Raw genomic sequence first — 18,566 nt, 5'->3', positions numbered from 1 at the left:
GATAAACAATTTTAATATTGCAAGATCCCACACACCTGATCAGATAACTTGTTTCAGTAATTGTTAGTTTAGGGATAAACAGTGGGTAGACACCAGAAAGAACTCTAAATGGAAATCTGAAATAAAAACAGCAAGTGCTAGAGAAGCTCATCAGGCCTGGAAGCATCAGTCGATCTGTTTCTCTCTCCACAGCTGGACCTGCCGAGTTTTCTCAGTATTTTCTGTTTTTACCAAAAGGAAGAACTCACATACTCTTCTACGATCGTGCCTTAGAATAATTTAAATAGACTTGAGAGAGTAGATTGGTCCTTGATTTAATGTCTTTCTTGAACAACAGTACCTCTGACAGCGTAGCTTGCCCTTTAGGACTTTAAGTCCATACTTGTGCTCAAATCTTTTGGAAAGGGGTTTAAATTCTCCAGTTTCTGACTCAGATAACATTGCAAAGAATTTGAGTCACTGCTGTCTACTTATCAAATATAGGAGCATCAATAAAGTAAAACATATGTTTTAATTTTTAAGTCAATAGTTGCCAGATAAATTTGTTCATTTATTTTGGGTATCATATGATTGTTACATGTTTGCACATTTTTAGCTTCAAGCTCAAGTTATGTACGAATTTTTCAATCCAAGTCTCAATCCAATTCAGCCTTCAGGCTATGCATGTGTTTTCTGAACACAACACCATTATTATAAAATACCATTATTATTTTTAAAAATCTGAATTAGACATCATGTCTGCGGGCAAGTTAACAAGTGCACATTAGCAGCATTAAGCAAACTCGTATGCACATACTGATAAACTCATTCATCGACTTGCACTCTCACTTCAAATTTGCTTTTGAATTTATCACCAGCAACATCATCAGACGTTCCTAAATAATTATTGTTCAGCTCCTGAAACTATGGTGTACTACTACCCAAAAAGAAACATTGATACTTTAATTTCCTAGGAAAATCAAACATGGGTCCCATACGTCTTTGTTTTAAAATTCTTCCTGGAGTAGAATGCTAATCTATTGAGGACTATTTATTCATTCTTTTACATCTAGTTAGCAGTAACCTTCAAATCATACAACTGGTGAGTGCACATTTTTTCTTTTATCAGAGGTACCTTAAGCACAAGTCAAATGAGATTCAATTGTGCAGCGCTTGTGTCCAATAAATAACAAAATCAACATAATTCTTTTTACAAAAAAAACAGAAATGAGAAATTCAATGAGTTCCTGGCTTGGAGATTCGCAATCAATATGATATATTTGTTAGACTTCAATTATATTGCAGTTATCTTAACTACAGTTGTCATAAGACTGCAAACAAGAAATCTCAGATGACACAGATTTAATTTGATTCCAGTAATATCTGAATGAATGAAATCTCACCACAAAGACTGGAAATGCTGGAAATCCAATTATTAAGGATAGTTTAACAATGGCCATTAAAAAAAAGCACAGAACAATCAGCTAACACGAACATGGTTTTACAAAGGGTAAATCATGTTTGAAAAATATATTAGCATTTTTGAGAATGTTATCAGTAGCAGATATAAAGAGGAACCAGTAGACCAATGCAACCTGTAAATGCAACAGAAGTAAACGGATAAGGTCTCAGCATTGGGGACAGAATATTAACACAAAATGAAAATTGGCTAATGGCATGAGTAACAAATAGGGATAAATGGGGCACTTATAGGTTAGTACACTGTTGCTAATGGACGGATGCAAGAGTCAGGGCCTCAGAAATACAATCGTTTCCGTCATTTGGCAGAAGAGACAGGGTGTAATATATCTAGGTTTGCTGGCAGTAACAGTCAGGTGGTAATATAAGCTGTAAGAAGGAACTATAGAAGCAACAAAGAAATTTAGACAGATTAGGTGGGACGAAAATTGGTGAATGGAGAAGGATATAGGAAGCTTGATGTTATTCATTTTGGTAACAAACTTAGAAAAGCTGAATAATTTTTAAAAGGTATTACATTTTTAAATAGAGATGGCGCCAGACACTAGGACGTACTCATACAAGAAACACAAAGTTGGTATGCAGATACAACAAGCAACTAGGAAAGCAAATGGCATTCTGGCTTTCTTGCAAGGAGAATGGAGCATCAAAAACAAGAAAGACTTGATAAGATTATATAAATCTTTGAAGGAATCACTCCAAGAGTGCCAAAAGCAATTTTGATCTCTATAGAGTCAGAGTTAAACAGCATGGAAAACAGGCCCTTCAACCCAACTCATCCATGCGAACCAGATTTTCTTAACTAAACTAGTCCCATTTGCTGGCAATTGACTCATATCCCTCTATACTTTCCAAACCATGTAGCTGTCCAAATGTCATAACTGTACCTACCTCTACCACTTCCTCTGGCTGCTTATTCTAAATACAAACCACCCTCTGTATGAAAAGGTTGCCCCTCAGGTCCCCTTTAAATCATTTTCCTCTCACATTAAACCTATGCCCTCTAGTTTTGAACTCCTCTACCCTGGGAAAAGACCTTGGCTACTCACCCTATCTATGCCTTTCATGATTTTATAAACCTCGATAACTTCACCCCTCAGCCTCCTACGCTTCAGTGAAAAAAATACCAGCCTATCCTTATCACTCAAACCTTCCTGTCTCTTGTAAATCCTTTTTGCACTTTTTCTAGTTTGATAATATCCTTCTTATAGCAGGCCAAACAGTATTATACACAATACTCCAAGAACAGACTTTTATGGGGAGGTGTAGAGAGGTAGTACAACATAGTTCAATAAATTAATTCCTGGTACAAAGGCGCAGTGTTATTATGACAGTCTGATTCAATGAAGTTCATGTCTCTTGAGTTTAAAACAATGAGAAAATAACAACTGAAAATTACAAAATTTTTAAGGAACATGACAGGCAGATATGAGGTGGTTTCCCATGCCTGGGGAGTCTAGAACACAACGGCACAATCCCAGTAAGAGCAATTGATTATTTAGGACTGACGTGAGGAGAAATTACTTCATTCAACAAAAGGTTGTGGATGCTCCATCACTGTATATATTCAAGGCTGGAATAAATAGATTTTTGGTTTCTCAAGGAATCAATAGAATTGCAGGGGCAAAAGCTAAGTTGAGGTAGGAGAACAACCACAATCATGACTGAAACAGGAGTGTTTAAGTGGTTTACTTGCCTCTCCTAATCTTTTGTTTTACTTTTGCTCCCAAAGATTTGAACACTAAATATGTACAGTCTTTTGTGTTATGCTCTAGAAAGCCAGTTAGTGAAGGATAAAACTGGAGCCAATGTTTCCACACCTTTATAGCCTCTATTTAAGCAGTCACAAGCAAGCACCAAGTAACCCAACAACCACAGTTTAAGTCAGCATCTCTAGGAGCACATGTGAATCACAGGACAATACCCACTACCTGCCTTCAGTTACACAATTACAATACAATTAACATTTGTATGAAAATAATTCTCAGAACGTGGCAATCTCTGGCAAGGTCAGCCAGCAATTACTGCACGTGACTAAGTGCCATCAACTAGGTGGTGGTGAGCCTTGCTCTCGAATCATTGTAGTTCACGCAGTAATCATACACTAACAACATTGTTAGATATGGAGTTCCAGGATTTTGATAATGAAAATGGCAGTATATGTTCAAGTTAGGAAAACATACAACTTTGTTGAAACATGCCTCATTCACCTGATCAAAGCTTCAAATTTTTGCACCTACCTATTTGAGTAATGGATGCCTCCTTTGCTGTAGAGCATGTTTCCTCCGCTTCGACATCTTTGTAAGAGCAAATTTCACCATAGTAAAGTGCAATTCCAAGCTGAATTATACGGATCAGCATAGGAAGTTGTTGGTCTGTGATGGAGAGTTTCAAACTTTCAACTAGTGCCTGAATCTGCAAAATGGAAAACAAAAATCAAACTATTGCTACATTATTTCAAATGTACTACATTAGAAGGCAAAATTATAAATCTGGGCAACAATCGTGTTAAGGTAAATTCTAAACTATTTAGCAAAATATCAGAAAAATAAAAAGAGAGCAGCGAAGAGAGACTGAGAAGCTAAAAACAAACAAAATCCAAAAATCTTCTATTAACATATAAACAGTAAAAAAAAAGGGTGTGGAACAGATTAGGGATTAAAAAGGAGATTTACACACAGAGACAAAGGACATGGCTGAGGTACTGAACAAACACTTTGCATCTGCCTTTACAAAGTAAGAGTTGCAATTCAAGTGAATGATCAAGTAGACACTAAATAAGCTAAAATATTGGTGAAGAGGTATTATTAAAATCAACTGTACTGAAAGTTTATTAAGACACCAGGACCGCATGAAAAACATCCAAAGATCTGAGGAAAGTCACAGCAGAAATTGCAAAGTGTTATGGAGCAGATCAGACCCGCTCAAACTATTTTAAGAAGGTAGCCTAGACACTAACTTTTTTTATTTTAAAAACGAATGTAAATATCTGTTCCTGATGCAATGATCAGGTTAACTACTCGACGTTAAGCAAAATACAATTTATAAAACAGTTTATTTAAAATGTAACCAAAGAAAGAGGAACTTAGAACAACTTAACCCTATTGGAAACTTGTTAGAATAATAAGTACAGTAACTATTACTAATTAACTGTTCCAATATAGTAACACCCCATAAACACACCCCTTGGCAAAAAGAAAAATTCAGACACATATTCTCACATGCAGTTATCCAATCCAAGAGGAAATAAAAAGAAGAGAAAATCCAGAAGGAGTATTAGCCAGGAGACATTCACTGAAGCTTCCAACTCTTTTGAGACCCCAATAGCTTCTCAGGCTACTCAGAAATCCGGATCTGAGAGAGGTGGCCACATCCATTCAGGCTGTTAAAACAAAACCCAAGGCCTCCCAAACTGTATACTCGAATGGTCTTCAGTAATCAGCTCGACACTGTTGCCTTACAACCTCTCTTCAAAAAAAAGACAAAATAACCTCTTAATGTGACAGCACCATCACAAAAGGCACTGGCTATTTTGCAACCATCCTTTAAATGTGAACATATTTAAACAGAAGCATACAAATTAGGAGCAAGAATGAAGCACCCGGGCTCTCCAAGCCTACTCCACCAATCAATAAGATTATCGCTGATCTGATTCGTCTGTACTCCTGTCCATTCCTGATATACGTTCACCCCCAGAGCAATATGGGATAGAACAAAGAATAGAAATAAGATTTGTGATGTGCGTTTTTTTATACAAAGGGTGGTGAGTGCCTGGAACATTCTGCCAGAGATGTTGATAGAAACAGACACAATAGCAGCACTCAAGAAGCACCTGGATGAGTACATGAATAGGAAGGGAATAGAGGGATATGGATCCAGCAAGTGAAGCCATGTTTAGCATGGAAGGGCAAGATGTGTTGGCACAGGCTTTGAGGGCCAAAGGGCCTGTTCTTGAGCTGTATTGTTCTTTGTTCTGTTCTTTGTAGTACTACTTACCTCTGCCTACTTGTTGCAGCTATAGAATTCAGAGAGCTGGTGCAGATTGATTTCTGATTAATGGTAACTCCCAGGATGTTGATATTTGGGAATTTAGCAATGAATATAACAATGAGTGAGGTTTGGACAAGCTCAGTGAGTGGTCAAACTCATGGTATAAGGTAAATAAGTGAGAGATTATCCACTATGGTAGCAAAATAGGAAGGCAGATGATCTGAATGGTTATAAGTTTTAGAGGGGAATGTGCTAGAGATCTAAATGTCCTCATACACCAGTCACTGAAGATAATTATGCAGGTGCAGCAGACAGTAAAGAAGGCCAATGATACTTTGTCCTTCATAGCAAGAAGAATCAAGTATAGGACCTGGGGTGTCTTGCTGCAATTATACAGGATCTTGGTGAGACCACACCTAGAATATTGTGTGTAGTTTAGGTCTCCTTTTCTAAGGAAGGATGTTCTTTCTATAGACGGAATGCAGCAAAGGTTGACCAGACTGATTGCGGGAATGATGAGAGTAGCATATGAGGAAAGATTGAATCAGTTAGGATTACATGCCACAAATTTAGAAAATTAGATACATCTCATAGAAATTCTAACAGGGCTAGTCAGAGTAGATGCAGGAAGGATTTTCCTGATTGCAGGGGAGTCCAGAACCAGGGGTCGAAATCTAAAGACACGGGTTAAACTATTTAACACTGAAATGAGGAACAGGTTCTTCACCTCGACAGTAAAGAGCCTCTGGAATTCACTATCACAGAAAGTAGTAAAAGCCAAAACATTATTGGATTTCAAGAAGGCGTTAGATATAGCACTTGCGGCCGAATGGATCAAACAATATGGGGGGAAGCAAAAACAGACTATTGAATTTAATGATCAGGCATGATTATAATGAATGGCAGAGCAAACCTGAAGGGCAACATGGCCGACTCCCACTCTTACTCCAATGTTTCTATGAGTGCAAGAGGTGGTAGTAAGATTCCCTTTTGTTGAAGATGGTGATTGAATGTGACACAAATGTTACTTTCCTCTTGTCAGTCTATTTACAGACACATGAGCACACAATCTTCATTATCTGAAGGACCACAAACTAGGTTGGACATTGTGCAATCAAAGAACAAAGAACAGATCCATTGATCCACCAAGCCTGCGCCGACATACGACACCTTTCAAAGCTAAAATCCTTTAGTCTCTATATGGTCCACAGCCCTCTATTCCTGCCTATTCATGCATCTTCAAGCTGTCTTTTAAACATTGCAACTGTATCTATTTCTACCACATCGTCTGGCAGCGCATTCCATGCACTTTTCACTCTGAGTAAAAAGAAGATTGCCTCTCAGATCTCCTTTAAAGTTTACCCCATTTACCTTATACCTATGCCAAATAGTAGTTAACATTTCTCCAATGAGAAAAAGGAGTACAACTATCCATTCTATCTATGTTTCTCATAATACTGTAAACTTTTATCAGGTTGCCCCTCAGCCTCTGACTTTCAAATGAAAACAAATTGAATTTTTCCAATCTCTCCTCATAACTAACACTTTCCAAACCAGGCAATATGCTGGTAAACCTTTTCTGCACTCTCTCCAAAACCTCCACGTCTTTCTGGCAGTGTATGCAATATTCCACATGCGACATAACTGAATAGCTGAAACACGACTTGCCAATTTTTATACTCTTTGCCCCAACTGATGAAGGTAAGCATGGATCGAACATACCCACTTCCGACCTTATAATGGATGAAAGGTCATCGAAGAAGCAGCTGAAGATGGTAAACCTAGGACACTACCCAGAGGAGAAAGTGAGGACGACAGATGCTGGAGATCAGAGCTGAAAATGTGTTGCTGGAAAAGCCCAGCAGGTCAGGCAGCATCCAAGGAGGAGAATCGACGTTTCGGGCATGAGCCCTTCTTCAGGAAATGATTTCCTGAAGAAGGGCTCATGCCCGAAACGTCGATTCTCCTGCTCCTTGGATGCTGCCTGACCTGCTGCGCTTTTCCAGCAACACATTTTCAGCACTACCCTGAGGAACTCTGAAGTAATTTCCTAGGTTTGTGATGATTGACTCCGACAACCAGAAATATTTCATTAGAGCTAAATATGAATCCAACCAGTGGACAGCTAGGGTTTCTTAATGACAAACTAAGTTAAATCCTGCCTAAGCATTAAAGGCAGTCACTCTCACCCCACCTCTGGAATTCAGCTCTATTGCTGGAACCAAGGCAATAATGAGGTCAGGAGCTGAGTGGCCCTGGCAGAACCCAAACTGAGCATCAGTGAACAGATTAATGCTTTTCAAGTGCCATTTGATAGCACATTCATCCCTTTGGTATTTGTGGAGCCTTCTCTTGTTAGTTGTTTAATAATTTTGGTAATAATTGAGAGTAGACCAATAGGGCATTAATTGGATGGATTGGATATGTCCTGTTGGGAGAACATATGTGGGCAATTTTGCACATTGCCACAAAGATGGCAGCTTTATGGTTTTAATGGAACAGCGTAGCTAGGGGAAATAACTTGTTCCGGACCACAGGTTTTCAGAACCATGGCCCAGATATTGTCAGGCCTCAAAGCCTCTACCCATGGACAGCACAGTGGTACAGTGGTTAGCACTACTGCCTCACTGCACCAGAGACCCGGGTTCAATTCCCGACAGGCGACTGACTATGTGGAGTTTGCACATTCTCCCCGTGTCCACGTGGGTTTCCTCCAGGTGCTCCGGTTTCCTCCCACAGTCCAAAGATGTGCAGGTCAGGTGAACTGGCCATGCTAAAGTGCCCGTAGTATTAGGTAAAGGGGTAAATGTAGGGGAATGGGTGGGTTGCGCTTCGGCGGGTCGGTGTGGACTTGTTGGGCCGAAGGGCCTATTTCCACACTGTAAGTAATCTAATCTAATCTATCTAGTACCTTCAGCCACTTTTAGATATCACATGGAATAAATCACATCAGTTGAAGACAAACATCTGTGATGACTGGGACTTCATACGGCACTGAGATGGATCAGCCATTAGCACTGCAGATGCTTTAAACTTTGTCTTTTACATTTTTATACAGATGGGGATATTTGTGGAGCCTTCTCTTGTTAGTTGTTTAATTGTCCACCACCACTCACAACTGGATGTGACAGGAATGCAGAGCTTATATCTAAACCATTAGTTATGGAATCACTTAGTCTGTCTACTGCATCCCGCCTCTGCTATTTAGCATGGAAAAAATCATGGTGATGACGTGGCCTACTCCACTTTCTAACCTCAAAACAAGCAATTCAAATCAATACTACTAAGAAATGATCATTCAAACATGGAACAAGAGTGGGTCACTTGGTCCTTTGAGCTTGCTCTGCCATTCAATTAAGATCACTGCTGATCTGATTTTAATCTCAACTCTACATTCTGCCATTCCCCGGTAATTAAATTTTTTTCTATTCATACATTAAAGTTTTGAAAAGGTTCTGCATGCACTGCCTTTTGAGGAAGAAAATTCCAAAAACACTCCACCCATGGAGGAAGAATGTTTCCACTTCGCTCTCGTAAATGGGTGCCTATCATTTTTAAACTGTGACCCCTTCCTAGTTATAGGTTCACTCAGAAGTGGAAACATCCTTTCCACATCCATCTCCCAAGTCCTCTTGGGATCTTATATTGTTGAATTAAGTCACTTTGATTCTTTTAAACTCCAGAAGATACAGGCCTAGCCTGTTTGGCCTTTCCACATAAGGAAAACTGCTCATTCCAGTATCAGTCTACTCTCAATGATTTCCAAACATCAATATCCTTCCATAATATCATGACCAATATACAATGTTCCAGATGCAGTCTCATCAATGCCTTGTATATGTGAAGCATAACCTCCCTACCCATGTATGTAATTCCCTTCACAATAAAACAAAATATTCTATTAGCTTTCCTGATTACTTGCTATGTCTGTCATTTGTTCACTCAAACAACCTCTGCATCTCAGAGCTCTGCAACCTCTCACCAATTAGATAATATGCTTTTTTTAAATTCTTTCTTCTAAAATGGACAATGTCCCACTTTCTCACATCGTACTCCATTTGCCGGACCTTTGCCCTCTCACGCAATATGTCCTGTTTTAGGCTCCTTATGTCTTCTTTATAACTTACTTTCCTACTTATGTTTGTGTCATCAGTAAACTTAGCTACCATACCTTCAGTCCCTTCATCAAATCATTGATATAAATTATCAAGAACTGAGGCCCAGCATCGACCCCTGTGGTACCATTTGAGACATGCTCCTAGCCTGAAAAGACCCATTTATTCCTACTTTCTGATTCCTGTTAGCCAGCCATTCTTTTATCTATGCCAAAATGTTACCCCTTTCACCATGAGCTTTAATTTTCCACAATATCCTTCGATGTGACATCTTATCACCTGCCTTCTGAATATCAAAATGCTTTACATCCACTGGACGCCCTTCATCTCGCGTCATACAGGTGTACAGCACAGAAACAAACCCTTCGGTGCAACTCGTCCATGCCGACCCCATATATACTAACCTAATCTAGTCCCATTTGCCAGGACATGGCCCATATCCCTCTAAACCCATTCTATTTAGATAACCATCCAGATGCCTTTTAAATGTTGTCATTGTAACAGCCTCCACCACTTCATTTGGCAGCTCATTCCATACATACACCACCCTGTGTGAAAAAGTTACCCCTTAGGTCCCTTTTAAATTTTTCCCCTCTCACTCTAAACCTATACCCTATAGTCCTAGACTCCTCCACCCCAGGGAAAAGACTTTGTCTAATTACCCTATCCATGCCCCTCGTGATTTTGTCAACTTTTATGAGGTCACCACTCAGCCTCCGGTGCTCCAGGGAAACAGCCCCTGCCTATTCAGCCGTTCCCTATACCTCAAATCCTCCAACCCTGGCAACATCCTGGTAAATCTTTTCTGAACCTTTTTCAAGTTTCACATCATCCTTCTGGATAGGAGGGAGACCAGAATTACATGCAATATTCCAAAAGTGGCCTGACTCTCAACTCCTATACTCAATGCTCTGTCCAATAAAGAAAAACATACCAAATGCCTTTTTCACTATCCTATCTACCCATAACTCCACTTTCAAAGAACTATGAAACTGCACTCCAGGGTCTCTTTGTTCAGCAATACTCCCCAGGACCTTACCATTAAGCGTATAAGTCCTGCCCTGATTTGCCTTTCCAAAATGCAGCACCTCACATTTTTCTAAATTAAACTTCTTCAAAGAAATTAGTTAAATGTGATATACATTTGACAAAACCATGTTTGATTTGCCTAATTATCTGGAATATATCCAATTGTCTTGTTTATAAGGTCTTTAATAATAGCATCTAACACTTTCCCTATGATAAATGTTAAGCTAATTGGCCTGTTGTCTCCTGCTTTCTGCAGCCCTCTCTCCTATTTTGATGAAGAGTTACATTAGCTATTTTCTAAAAGGAACCTTTCACAAATCTAATGAATTTTAGAAAATTAAAAGCAATGCATCAGCTATCACACGAGCTACTTATTTTACGATCAAAGATGAAATCTACCAGGATTTGGGGACTTGTCAACTCGCAGATGCAACAATTTACTCAGTACTTCTTTCTTGGTAATTGTAATTTTGAGTTCCTCCTTCCCTTTCAAATCCTGATTTTCAGCTATTTCCAGTATGTTACTTATATCCTTCTCGTAAAGACTGATGCAAAATATCTGTTCAATTTGTCTCACATTAACCTTTCCATAATTCTTTGGGTTTTTTTTAATATTCTTTATAATCTCTGACCAGCCACCAATCTTTGGAAAACTATTCATTTTATTTGGAGTTTGAAACTAACCTTGATTCCTTTTCATCTATTCTGTAAATGTTATCTATTCTGCACTATCTCCATAAATGTTTGCCATAGTATCTCTATTAACCTACACCTTAATCTAAACTGCCAGTTCACATTTTATGCCCTCATAATAGCTCTTGTTTAAATTCCAAATAGTTGTCTTGGACTCACACTTCTCTTCCTTACACTGTATGTAAAATTCAATCATATTATTGTCACTGCTCCAAAGGGTATTTTCACTATGAGGTCAGTAATTAATCCTATCTCAATGATCAAAATCAGATCTCGTATAGCCTTCTCTCTGGATGGTGCCATAACTAGGCAAAAGTGAGGACTGCAGATGCTGGAAACCAGAGTCTAGATTAGAGTGGTGCAGAAAAAGCACAGGTCAGGCAGCAGGATTTCTGATGAAGGACATTTGCCCGAACGTCGATTTTCCTGCTCCTCAAATGTTGCCTGACCTGCTGTGCTTTTCTAGCACCACTCTAATCTCGACTATGGTGCCATAACTTGCTAGTCTAAGAAGTTATTCTGAAAACATTCAATGAACAAGATAAATATCAGCTTTGTGCAACCAAAAGTGAAATTAAAATTGAGTGTTCTTATCAAGTTACTCATGAGTGTAAGTGCATCACAAAACAATAACTGGTTGATTCTACTGATAGACAGCTATTTTTAAATAGGAAATTAGTACTCATCCCACTCTTCAATGGGAGGTCCCAACTTTTACAACTGTGTTCCCAAACTCTGGATGCCCCTCACTGAAAGAAACATTCTGTCAACATCCACTCTGTCAAATCTTATAAGTTTTAATACATCAAATCTTGTCAAAAATTGCTAAGGTCCAATCTGCGCAACCCTTCCTCATAAAATAAGCTCTTCACCCCAGAAATCAACCGAGTGAACCTTTTCTATACTGCCTCCACTGCAATGATCATTGAGACATTTTTCTTGGTGGAGGTTAGTTCTTTGAGTTTCTACTTCAATGTTATTACAAACTTAAAGTTCAAAATCATTTTGGAAAAAAGAATTTGAACTGCACCTCATTCAGTCCATCTGATCAAGACCAATGAACAGATAATTTTGTTGTGTTAACAAAGGACAAACTCAAATCCTAAAAGGATAACTTTCACAAATTTCAATTAGAAGTTCTAACCATTGGCAACATTAACAAGTTCAAACGAAAAATGTGGAAATTTAAAAATGGTTGGTTTTCTTAGCTCAACCACGATAACTAAATCTAACTTCACTAAATGGTCATTCTGATAACTCGAACATCTGTGTGTGATGTTTTTCATCTTTGAGCGTGAGACCCAAGATTTTGCCTTTTGAGATTTCTCATCAGGCAGAAAAACAGAACTTAGAAGTCTGGAGAGTACCATTTCCACTGAACAGCCTAAAAGATATCTGTTACTCTTATTCATAACCACAAAAACCAACGCCAACAAACCTAACTTCACCCCACAGGACTTGGGTAAAACAGGTTTATGAAGAGGAAATTCTGACAAACATGTGCAGTTAGCAATTCTCTGGCAAGGAAAATGCATTCTTTCTTCAAAATCTGAATTTATACAACACTTTAATCAGACTGATCATTCTGAAACGTTCACAAATATTCCCAAATAATACCCGTTAATGATGGAAATACTCAACAGGTCAGGCAGCCTCTCTGGAGAGAAAGAGTTCATGTTTCAGGTTGAGATCATCATGAGCATCTTTTCAACTGTTCTAATAAAGATCATCTCAATTTCAAAATGTACCAACTCTGTTTCTCTCCACATCTGCTGACCTGAGTATTTCCAGAATGTTTATTTTATTCCAAACTGCCAACATGCACAAGATTTTGCTTTTGCCCAGTTATTTACCATTTGATGTAAGTCCTATAACTAGGCAAAGTGATTAGCGAAGTGTGAAGATGAATGTCTATCATTGGCAAGAACTGGACAGAGTTTTGAAATTCCTTGATTTGTATCAAAATGGGAAATGGTGGCACAATGGACCACCAATCCAGGGGTCCAGGCTCTGGGAACATTGATTCAAATCCCATCATAACAATTTGTCTAATTTAATTCAGAAATATGGTATTGAACACTAGCCTCAGTAATAGTGACCATGGTACTATAATCGATTGTTGTTAAAACCAATTTGGTTCACTAATGTCCTTTAAGTAAGGAAATGTGCTACTCATTCCTCTAGACTGGCTTACATGCCACTTAAGACTCTCAGCAATATGTCTGAGTCTTGACTGGTGTCTGAAATGGCCAAGCAGGCAAGCAGTTGTCAAGGACAATTAGGAATGGGAAGTGACACCTAAGTTCCATGAAAGAATAAAGAAAAATGATCCATATGATTGTTCTCATAACTGGTGTTTAAAAAGTGAATTGGTGGGGCAAGTGTTCTGTAAGGCTTCAAATCATATGCCTAAAATATAAAACTTCTTGAGGTGGATGGCAAAAGTTATGCAATCAAACAAAGAGACTATGGCATAACCTTTGCCCAAGAATCTGGAGAGATTGGTACTTACATTTTAATACACAGCCTGAATTTTTAATTTAACACTTGCATTTGTCTGTTTCAAATCAATGATTTCTGTTACAAACATGCTCTGAAATCAGGATGACTGTGGCATCCACTCCAGTTTGCAAATTCGACATCACTTAAAAAATTAGACTAAAAACACGAACAATCTTTTGCAAGAAATGTAAACTAGTCTGGACCTCAGTTATTTTTTTCCAGGTAACTTACATCGAAAGAGAATCAAATGAAAAGTTGCTAAAACCTGATAATTTTATGTAACACTACAGCTATAGGCAACTAAGTATCATCTTGGCTCAGTGTAGTAGTTCTTTGAGCTTGTGTCAGGAAGCAGTGGGTTCTAAACCCATTCCAGGTCTTGAACATTAAGTCTTGGCTGACCTGTCATATTGAGGAACTGTGGAATTGCTGGAAATGCTGTCTTTCAAATGTGACATTCAAGATGATATAAAGGATCCCACAGAAAAGGAAGTTTTCATGATATTTTATCTATATTCTGCATTAACCACCAAAAGAAACATGATTGATCTGTTTAGGAGTTGTTATGCACACTTGTTTATGGCACAATGTGAAGCATTAGTAAGCATCACTTCAGGAAAGGATATCATGTACATAAATCTATCACTGACTCCCTAACATCTGTCTTATTCATCAGGGAGGCATCAAGCCGTGTCCAGGAGCTGCTTCCTCACATTTGAGAAGTCTTAATATTACTGGGAAAATAACTTTAAACTGCTTTTCCAATGTAATTTGTGCCAGCAACTCAAAGCACTCGCAGAAACCTGGCAGTAGATTGGCCATTGCTAACCAGCCTGGATCAAATGAAAATAAAGTTAACTAATTCTTCAGAAATGTATGTATTCTCAATTCTCTCTTGAACTACACTCAAAGCATACTTACCCATTTGGAGCAAATCTATGTTATGACATCGACTATACTTCAATACTAGGCTGATATCTGCATACTTAAGTCACAAATTGTACACAGACACAACTGCCTTAACCTTTCTCTCTAAATGTATAAGAATATTTTAGCAAATACCTAAGCAATTGTCATTAATTAGATCCAAAATTGTTGGTTTTATTTAGTAAGTGAACCAGAAAAAGAAATATCCTCAGTCCCCAGTAGACTTCCTTCATCCACCAAAAACGCGATGAGATTTTTAAAAAGATCTGCAAATGCAACAAATCTGCATATTTATTCAAATATTAAAATGATATTCACATCTGAATAAATTGTTAAAAACGTAAGCAGCATGTTGCAAAATCATATCATTGAATCCATGTGTGTCAATAACTACAAATTTGATGAAACACTATGAAAATAAAATTGGTATGTGAAAACTTTACAGTTTAGTCATTAATACCTACTTTATTCTTCTGCCATCATTTCCCATCAATGATTTATCCCCTAGTTGTTGCCCTACAAATACAATGTATTCTTAGGGAAATACCTTGATGACTGCTGGAAGTTTAGAGTTGAGATTGTCATAAGTAAAGTGCAAACGGGTGCAGAAGGAGCATTTGTAGAGTAGTGGATCCTGGTAAAACTCAATCTTTCCACTTGCATTTCGCTTGTCCAGACAAACTGTGCAATCAGAGAAGTTGATAATCTTCCGCAAGACCAATTCTGGAGCTAAAGAGTACACAATAGATTTGAATTATTACAAAAATAAGGAAGACAGCATTATTATGCAACTATCCAAAAAGGATATAGCTTTGATGTGACCCACAACATTTTTAACTGTGTTCTGAGCACCATATTTATGTTCCAAATTGCCTCAGGACCATTTTTAAAATTGTCAAAGTGAGAGATCCAGGAGACTTGTTAAGAGAATAAAGCCAGAGGATCCCACAGTTGAACACACAGCAGTAAACATTACTACAGTATACCAGAACAATAACAGAATCTACAATACATGTACAATGTATATGCTAACACCCAGAATTAGCATGTGTTAAATATGCATAATAATATGTGATAGAACGTTCCATACTATAGATCAAACAGCAAATGTGATCAAAACAAATTCCATGGAATTCCCAGCAATTTCCCTCAAAAGGTTAATGACACAATGACTCTAATTAAACTTCACAAAGGGCTACATTGCTTTACTTTTGCTGATCTGGCCTTGGAACTCCTTCTCAAGAGCTGTTTCATCCTTGACAGCCTCAATGACTGCATCCCCTCCTGTCAATCCAGTCAATCAACCTCCGTGACTGCAACACCTGACTGTGGACAACTCATGGAACTTGTGACTGAGTTCAAATAACACAGAGCACTTTGGACTTCCCATCAAGTCTCTTGCACAGAACCAGTGTACTCTAGGTGTCTGGCTGGCAATACAACCAAACACACTACTTCTCACAATGACATACTTACTACTGACACACACATGTACACACACAGTTTCTATTTACTGTCACCTTTGATCTCCATTTCACTGGTTAAACTGTCCTAAGTGACAGCAGAAAATCTTGCACTAGCTCCTTTCGGGATGTAGGCATAATTCCATGTATCTAATATATTGAAAAGTGTAACAACCCCTTGGCATTAAGTGTGACCTGAGTGTTACATTCTCAGAGAATGCATGGTTCTGCAGCATCAAGAACGCTTACAAAACAAAGGATTCATTATAAATGGAAAAAATCTACAAGAACACATCAAGATTTTTCCATAGTTTACTGACATTTTTCACAAGCCAAGCACAACATCTAATAATTATATTTCCAAATCAAAATATATATTTTGCCACTGTCACTAATTTTATTGCATTATTTGTCATGGTAACATTATAATTAAATTACTTATTTGTGGTTTCAGTTTCTGCCAAAAAACAATATTGAGAGAAGAGTATAGTTGGCATGGATGGGGGAATAGAGAGGAGTTATGACTCATCAAGAGACGCAAAAAATATAGAAAGAAAAGGGGACAAAACAAGAGAATCAGAGAATTGGAAGGAAATTGATAAAAGAAAGCAAGAAAGAAAATAATACACCATGACATTCCATTCAGGTCCCAGAAATTAAAACCAGATACAAGAGTACCTCAACACAAATTTAAAATATTGCGCATTCATCAGATCTGGAAAGACAAAAAAAAACGACTTTCAGCCTAAAACTTGTGATTTCAAATAAACCTGTTGGACATTAACTTTGTGTCATGTGATTTTTGATTTTGTTCACAGTCCAACATCGACACCACCACATCATCAAATCCAGAAGAAATTCATGCCTACCTAGTGCTGTTAAGCACGTACAACCTTCATTCCATCAGTGCTGACCAACACAAAGAATCTACATGCTTCAGCATTATTTAAGCATAAATCTAATCCATAATCCCCAGATACAGCAAAACCTCTTTCATGCCATCATTATTCCTACCCGGGTTTGGCCGAAAACCAGTGGAATGTACGGATCTAGAATGCCTAATCTTAACTGGGTACATAAGAAACAGGAGAAATAGGCCATCTGGCCACTTCAGCCTGTTCTGCCTTTCAATAAGATCATGGCTGATCTTTTTGTGGACTCAATTCCATTAATTCGCCTGTTCACCATAACCTTCAATTCCTTTACTACTCAAAAATCTATCCATCTTTTCCTTAAAAACATTCAATGAGGTAGCCTTAACTGCTTCACTGGGCCTGGAATTCCACAGATTCACGACCCTTTAGGTGAAAAAGTTCCTCCTTGATTCAGTCCTAAATTTGTTCCCCCTTATTTTCAGGCTATGCCCTCTAGTTCTAGTTTCACCCACCAGTGGAAACAATCTGGCTACTTCTATCTTTGGGCAGCACGGTGGCTCACACTGCTGCCTCATAGCACCAAGGTCCCAGGTTCAATTCCAGCCTCGGGCAACTGACTGTGTGGAGTTTGCACATTCTCCCCGTGTCTGCGTGGGTTTTCTCCGGATGCTCCAGTTTCCTCCCACAGTCCAAAGATGTACAGGTTAGGTGAATTGGCCATACTAAATTGCCCATAGCATTAGGTGTACTAGTCAGAGGGAAATGGGTCTGGGTGGGTTAGTCTTCGGAGGGTTGGTGTGGACTTGTTGGGCCGAAGGGCCTGTTTCCACACTGTAGAGAACCTAATCGAATCTTATCTATTGCCTTCATACCATATGCTACACGTAGGCCAGACCAGGTGAGGATGGCAGATTCCTGTTTACATGCTCTCCATTAGGCTGGTTCTCAATTCCAGATTTTTACTGAATTCAAATTTCACCACCTGCTATAACGGGTTTTGAACTCATGTCTCCACAGCATTAGCCTGGGGTTCTGAAATACTAGTCCAGTGACTAGTTTGGGTTTGTGGCAACTTCTGCATCAATGAAACGGTCCTAGTGCCAATTCATAGCTGCTGCAGCGGAGACTAGTTTGGTTCCCAATGGTGTCTGAGTCCAGCATAGATTCATGAAGGTGGTGATGGAGACGAGTTTGGACCCAGGTCAAGAGCCTGCAGCATCAGCAAGGTGGGCCCAAAGTGGGTCAGTCAGGACCCAGCTGCATTGGTGGCATCTGCAGTGATGAGAGCATTGGTGTAGGCAAGATGGCATTGAAGAGTAATGACTTTCGTTCTAGCAGTGGCTACAGCATGGCAAAGGGACTTGTGCCTTGCCACCAGGCCAAAGGCAGAGCACTTATCAAGAAGGACTGTAAAGTTGAACACTTTTTCGTTATTCTTCTGCCTTTGCATTCTATGTTTTGGTTTATTTTTCTGTGCTTTAAGATGGCACAAAATACACATGACAATAAATAAA

General features: G+C 38.7%; 1 protein-coding gene across 5 annotated transcripts in view; it reads right to left on the bottom strand.

Moving 5' to 3' along the window:
- The window catches only part of LOC140476882 (intermembrane lipid transfer protein VPS13B-like), a 957,534-nt gene that overhangs the window by 842,108 nt on the left and 96,860 nt on the right, over positions 1 to 18,566 (bottom strand). For all 5 annotated transcript variants that reach the window (XR_011960620.1, XM_072569770.1, XM_072569768.1 and 2 more), the window contains exons 6-7: positions 15,262 to 15,443; positions 3,699 to 3,873 (exon numbers count right to left, since the gene is read on the bottom strand). Coding sequence is in view for 4 of the 5 variants with exons in the window: in XM_072569770.1 (XP_072425871.1) it covers positions 3,699 to 3,873; positions 15,262 to 15,443 (357 nt within the window). In the remaining variant the exon portion in view is untranslated. The remainder of the gene's footprint in view (positions 1 to 3,698; positions 3,874 to 15,261; positions 15,444 to 18,566) is intronic.

Source organism: Chiloscyllium punctatum, chromosome 5 (assembly GCF_047496795.1).
Source record: "Chiloscyllium punctatum isolate Juve2018m chromosome 5, sChiPun1.3, whole genome shotgun sequence".
Classification (NCBI taxonomy): Eukaryota; Metazoa; Chordata; class Chondrichthyes; order Orectolobiformes; family Hemiscylliidae; genus Chiloscyllium; species Chiloscyllium punctatum.
The sequence above is the reverse complement of the archived record's forward strand: the minus strand, read 5'-3'. Positions and strand labels throughout refer to the sequence as shown.